Here is a 6,897-nt window from a genome sequence, read left to right on the forward strand (position 1 = left end):
TTTAGGTTTTCTTATTTAAACTTGTTATATTATAGGTGGTTATTCGTATTTGCCTAACCGTTGAGTATATCGACTTGATTTTGTGGTAACTGCTTCTGAGTGGTATTTGACTCTGTGTGGATGAATTCGTTAGAAAAGGAAGTTAGTCTCTTTTGACTTGGCACGCGTTTATTTTGTTTTACTCAGATTCCGATTTATACGTATAACTGGACCAGGTTATAGCTAACGGATCAAGAGGAATCATTAAAATCAGCATTATTTATTTTGTTTTATTCTTTAGAACAATATAAGATGCTAAAAAATAAAATATATTTTTAAAATGATCTCAGTAATTGAAGACATATATGCATATATCACTGTACACTGTAGCAAGTGATGAAGTATTAGATTCTCGTCTGCAGCCATCTTTTTAAAAAACTCCTGATTTTAAAATTTGAAAAATTAATTGTACCTTATACATTTAAAATTCTTCCCACCTCTTTCACTTTTCTTCTTCTCTTTCTCTCCGTCTCTTTTTTTTTTTTCCCTCTGTGCCCCTCTCTCTCCAAGTTTCTTGTTATTGTTGTTGTTATATATGAATGACGCGGTATACCATTGTTTAATTTAATCCACCTATCATCTTTCCTGTCACTTTAGTTAGGAGAGACCATCCATAAAGTAGACTCCAAAAAAAATATATTCACATATAACAATAAAATATTTTTTTTATATATGATTAAATATATAGCTATTTTTTATTATTTCTAATCAATCATATGGATAAAAAATAAATAAACAATATACATAAAATAATACATATAACATTTCTTTATATCGAAACGATCCTATCCCAGTATCCCTTTCCATTTTCATCCTCCCATATGCTGATACTCGGTAAACTTTCTGTGGCAAAGCAAAACTGATGGTACTACAATATTGAAAAAACTTGTATTAAATAAAAGAATAAAATAAATTTAATGTTTTAGCCCTTATAGCTCAGTGGTAAAAAGTTGGTTTTGTAAATTGAAGGTCCGTAGTTCGATCCTCGCTGAGGGTAAAGTATTGTATTAGTTTTTTAATCCCGTCATGGCCAAATGTGAAGAAAAGTAGAGAAGGCAAGTGACGAAGGAGATCCATACTAAAATGGAATGCACATGTCATTAGACTTGTACAAAATGCTGTAGAAAGTTTGATTAACTAGTATACAGAATCTTCTATTTTATTTATAAATCTTTTCTATAGTTGTAGAGTATCCTTACAGCATGCAATAATATCTAAGCCGAAGCATGAATTTGAACATTTGAAATTAGTCTGGTGAGTTTGCTTAACGTTTCGCGTGCCGAAATGGTATCCGGATGATGTTCACCACAAATTGAAGTCCTAATAAAAACAGCCTTCCTGATTAGATCATCCCCTATGTCAAACTGCGCACCTCTTAGCATTAGCTTCGCCCTCGTTTCAAGCACAGTTGCTCTACACAGAGCCAGCTCTTGCCAAAGGCATGGATTCAACTGAGCTTTCGTCTGGATGGATCTCCAGCACAGCGATTTGTCCAGCCATTTGTCAACCGGCGTGACAAATGCCTGGTCTGCACCTTCCAAAGCCATGGTGCAAAGCTGCAGAAGCTCGATTGCAGCCGTGCACCTAGAGTATGTAATGAAAGTCTGAATTGCAAGTGGCAGAACCACTTTCTTCACAAGATATAAGAGCTCAGAAACCTCGAGCTCAACGACCGGAGGAGTATGGCCAAATCCAAATATTAGAAAACATGCAGCCCATAAATGCTCTAGATCTTGAGATATTGATCCTTGACTAATAACAGCTTGAACCATTGCTTCTGGAGCTCCAGTAAGTTCCCTTTTTCGCGCACATTGCCTTATGAGCTCATTGAATTGGACATATCCTTCTTTCGTACTACTCCTTGCAAGGTTGAATCTTAGCAACAGAGTAGATGCTTCTATTTCGGATTTTTTGGTGTGTGAGGAGGCAAATCCACATGTTAAGGATTGCAGTAATTTTCTCCAAGAACATGTTCCCTTTTGCTTTTCTGGTAGATTCTGAGCAGTATGTGCCAATAAGGAAACCGGAATTGCAGCCGGCGCAAACCATCCACTTACCAGCACCATTCTGGTTGCCAAGCTCCTGGGGCCATCTGCATGATCGAATATTGAGAAACAAACATCGAGGAGCTGCAGAAGGAAACTGTTGTGCCTTAATGACTGTGACGTGTCCTTCAAGGGAATTCTGTTTATGGTGTCTAAGAGCCTGCTTGGGGTTATAGGTAACTCGGACAGAACTCCGCTGACAATAGCGAGGCCTAAAGTTAGCCTTCCAACTTTCTCCTCGATAACTCTCAGCGCATCCACCTCTGCAACCGGATAGTCCTTGCCATTCCCTTGCATTAGAGACATTGCTTCCACTCCTGATAAGTATGAAAGTTTCAGAGGTTCCAAGTTCATGATTCCGGGAAGGCATGTTGATATTATCACATGAGTCTCTCCACCGAAACGAGGGAGAAGATCCATCACAAGTTTGTGATCCCACCAATCTTTTTCACTCTCCAAGTTATCAATGATAACAAGATATGGAATGTTTCGCATCAGCTCCTTCCGTACTCTACAAATAGCACTCTCTTCCTGCTCTTCAAATCCAGTTATCTTGGTTTTCTCCAAACTATTGTTAGCTCCCACGTCTGCTTCTAAAAACGACCTGAGGTTTAGATAGTTCTGCCTTATATACCTGCTCTCCCCTCCAAGCCATAGAACCATCTTGTATCTCTGGTGAAATCTGTAAGCAAACTCAAGAATCAGCTCTGTTTTTCCAATTCCTGATTCTCCTGAAACACAAGCGATACCTTTCCCATACACAACCTTCATTTCTCTTTTCCTCCTAGCAAACTTTCCACCGCGTTTGACCCTCGGACGGTAGTGCCTATGAGAAAATTCAGTACTATGCATTTCAATCTCCTTTTCTGACTCCTTCCATAGAACTGGTTCTTTTGCCTCCATGTTTTGCTTTTCGTCTAAAACATAACTCCTGCCCCTACCAATTGTCAAATGCTTCCTCTTGGCTCTTGCTTTCAGTTCAATGTAGTCTTGCTGTGAATCTCCTGTAACATCACCAAAGAGCATGAACTCCAATTGAGAAAGCTCTTTCTTCCTACCAATAAAGCTCTCGTTTCGGGTCAAAGGGAACTCCTCTTCTTTCACTTTCTGTCTCCATTTTGTCAAATGCTCCGCAACACTTCTCCGGCCTAACCTCATTGCAAAGGATGTGACTGTGCTTAGTATGCAATCTCTCCAGTTTCCATCCTGAGCTTCTAATTTCCATTCTTCAACCCGAGAAAGGCCATGAACAGCATCTCTCCACTCTTGCTCCAACCCTCCATATGAAAGCCAAAGCTCCCCTCCATGTTTTTCCCACAGCTCACCCCTCTTTTCGATTATATCCCTAACAAGGCAATCAGCTGGACCCAAATCAAAGTATATTGGCACCAAATTCTTCTTGCTGGAAAAAAATTGCAACTCCTCAATGCTGTATGGATTTTTGAAAGACTTCCTTGTTATAATTACTACCCCGAAAGAAGCAATGCTCATAGCTCTCTCAGCAATTCCAAGCTTGCAAGAGTCCTTGCATCGAGCCCTATCCGATACAAGGCAACTGATGCCTTGAGTCTCTAACTCCGCACGAAGCCAATTGGCAAATCTTATTAGAGGAGGTTTTCGACCATGTAATCCTATAAAGACATCACAACTCTTTAGTCTGTAAGAAGAAATTGATCTGGATCCTGGAGTTGATGATGTTCTTTGGTTTTTTCCTTTCTTTCTTCCTTTCTCTTTTGATCCAGAATAACTATCATCATAGCTACTAGAGATTCCGACTGAGGAAGATATACGATCAAGTTTCTGTAAATCACCTGAATTACAACCAGCCGGAGATGCAGATACAGACACAGACACATCAGAGAAGTTACTTCTAATATTAGCAAGAGACTTCAGTTCTGGGATTGCTGCACTGGTGCTAGGGAGAGCTGCATCTGCATGAATTCTGTCACTTGAAGCTTCAGGCCTTATAGACTCTGATAAATGGCATGATGATGTTCTTGGAGAGAAGAAGGGTGATTGGTTTGCTGAGAAAAATGCTGAAGATGATGATGACATGTTCCTTGAACTCATCGCCACCAAAGGTCCAAATGTAGAACTCTCTTCTTGAATATCCATAGTTGGAGATGGTACTTTTTCCAGCAGCAGCTGTGGAAGTATCAAATCCCATGCATCCACAATTTTGAAAGGAATTCAAAGAAACAATACCTGTGAAAATTCAGATAATTTCATTGTAAAAATTCACAAAATGTACTCTAAACTATAAAAATATGGCAGAAGGGATCAAACTGAAAGTTCTACATTGGATGTTTATGGCACTTAAAGTAAGTACTGTGAACCAACAAAGTGAAAGAAGGAAAAGCCAACTCAACTAAGTCTTTTAAGAAAAAGTAAACAGTGCCACCATCATCTAAACTTATACTTCTGTAGATCTCAAAATTTCCACACACACAAGAGTGCTTTAAAAAAAAAAAAAAAGAAGAATTGAAGAAGGGGAATTTCAATTTTGTCAATTCATAAACAGCAATTACCACTGGTAGGTAGCAACAGAGTCAACTTATACGGAATATTAACTTTACAGAAACATTTTGATACTGAATACACAAGGTAAAGAAATAAAGTATCTACTGTTGTTCCAAAAAATCAGAGAAAAAAGTCTTTCAACTCGGTTATTATAAGCAAAATTCACCAACCAAATTTAGAAGCAAGGAACTTAGGGAGAAGAATAAGATAAAAAAAAATTATATTAGGAATAATGCATTGTGGTTCAGATCTGAACACTTACGAATCCGTGAAGCTGATACACTGGTGTAGATTCACTGTATTTGCCTCCAACCAACCCAATCTCGTTTCTCTGAACAAATGACAGAGTTCAAAAAATGACCAACCACTCAAATTCAGAAGCACTTTTAACAGTGACAATCACGAACTAAAACCAAAGCAAATGAATTACCAAAAGCAAAGTAAGAAAAACAAAGATTACTTGAAAATGCACACACACAAACACAGAGAGACAGAGACACATTATTACCAAATGGAGACATTTCAATGACACAAAAGCATTGACCAATGAAGTGAGAAATCATGGGAGACACCCATTTCAGAAAAACAGAAACTTCAAACAAAAAAAAAAAAGGGGTGGGAATCAATGAATGGCATAAAGTGCCAACCTTTTTCAGCTGTGGAGAGAACAACTCCTTCTGGGGGTGCAGAACTGTAGCTGTTTTTTGATAACCACGCTCATATAAATTAAAAAGAAATACAAGCGTTTATCTTTATGGTGTGAATGTGATGTATTTGGCTACGGTTGCAGTTGTGTAATTCTTATCTTTATTGGTGAGTGCTGAAAGAGTGAGAAAATGGAGTCTGAGAGTGAGAAGAGAAGAAAGAGGAATGGATCTGAGTTGGGTATGGTGGAATACTGGAATGGCAGTAGGCTCCACATTTTTATACAACTGTTAAATCTGCAGAATACAATCGCCAGTATCGTTTGGGCATTTGGATTCACATTCTTTCTTGTTTATTAAACTTCTTTCTTTGTTTCCTTTTTACCTTTTTGTTTTTGAGTTTAAATTAATGTGTGTGTGAGTGTGTTGGTGGTGTTGTGGGTACTTAAATGGAAGGGAAGGTTTGATTTAAGATGCGAGTGTTGATACCAAAACGTGCTGTTTTTGTTTTTGTTTTTGTTTTTGTTTTTGTACTTGCCTCCATGTGTGTGACCATTCATTTATGTATTTGTCCATCTTATTATTGGATTAACTATACTTCTTATTTACACTAATTTTTACCAGTAATGTTATGTGATTGTGTACAAATATTTTTGACAACTAAGTAATTCACATGTTCAACTTCAATTCCAACATCTTCTCTACCTCCTTTTAACTTAATTGAAAAAATACCTTTAATGATTTTTTGTTAGACATGATTACAAAAATAGCTTGTTTATTTAATATTTCTCAATTTATATATTATATCCTATAATAAGAGAAAAAAATTATAGGAACTAAATTTTAGTTAATCAGCATTAGTTAATTTTAATATTTAAGTTTTTAGGATTTAAAATTTAATATTTATGATTTAGAATTTAGAATTTAAAATAAATAAAATAATTAAATTGAGTGCTATTATCTATAAAAGTTTAATTACTTAATATTACTCATTAAAAGAATTATAATTACACAAATAAAAAAATAATTCATTTGTCATTTAGTTTTTAACTGCCACCTATGTTGCTACTTTTTTTTTTTTTTTTTTTTTTGCACCCTCTAGCTCGTGCACGTTCTGCTTCTATTAATGGCTGATCAGAGCACTTCAGATTGGTCATCATATTTATAGTGGTATAGTATTATATTTGGAAATTTGCGTAGTTGATGTGCATATTTCATCAGTTATTTTATTATAATTACTATTTCATGTTTGGATTACTAGTATCTATTTGATCCTTTCTTATGATACTTCAATTAATATATAACGTATAGTGGGTTATGGAGGCAAATATTATTTTTTCTTTTATTAGTAAGAAAAACAAATGAAGAAAACTTGGATACTTGCTTCTTGGTATCAGAAGGAGTAATAATCAAAAATCATATCATACAGATGCGGGGACATCATAGGTTAAGAAAAAGAAAGTGAACTCATTCTGTAAACGTAACGGGGTTGATTTTGTGCAAAGTTATTCGGACATGATAATGATGAAGGGATAAAAAGACATAGGAAATTTTGATAGAAATATGGATTCAATATACAATGAGTTGAAAAGGGAAAAACTATATACATTAGTTAATCCAATCATGGTCCAAGCAAACAAAAGGGAAAA

At 36.1% G+C, this 6,897-nt stretch overlaps 1 protein-coding gene across 1 annotated transcript; it reads right to left on the reverse strand.

The window, feature by feature from the left end:
• Nucleotides 1-1,099: 1,099 nt before the first annotated feature.
• LOC107630776 (uncharacterized) lies at nucleotides 1,100-5,822 on the reverse strand. The gene is made up of 3 exons (XM_016334003.3): nucleotides 5,252-5,822; nucleotides 4,867-4,935; nucleotides 1,100-4,289 (listed from the first exon to the last, which is right to left on the reverse strand). The coding sequence occupies exon 3, from the start codon at nucleotides 4,197-4,199 to the stop codon at nucleotides 1,254-1,256; it is 2,946 nt and encodes a 981-aa protein (XP_016189489.1). The 5' UTR covers nucleotides 4,200-4,289; nucleotides 4,867-4,935; nucleotides 5,252-5,822; the 3' UTR covers nucleotides 1,100-1,253.
• Between the last annotated feature and the right edge of the window lie 1,075 nt (nucleotides 5,823-6,897).

This window comes from Arachis ipaensis, chromosome B3, assembly GCF_059453495.1.
Source record: "Arachis ipaensis isolate K30076 ecotype BB chromosome B3, ASM5945349v1, whole genome shotgun sequence".
NCBI lineage: Eukaryota > Viridiplantae > Streptophyta > Magnoliopsida > Fabales > Fabaceae > Arachis > Arachis ipaensis.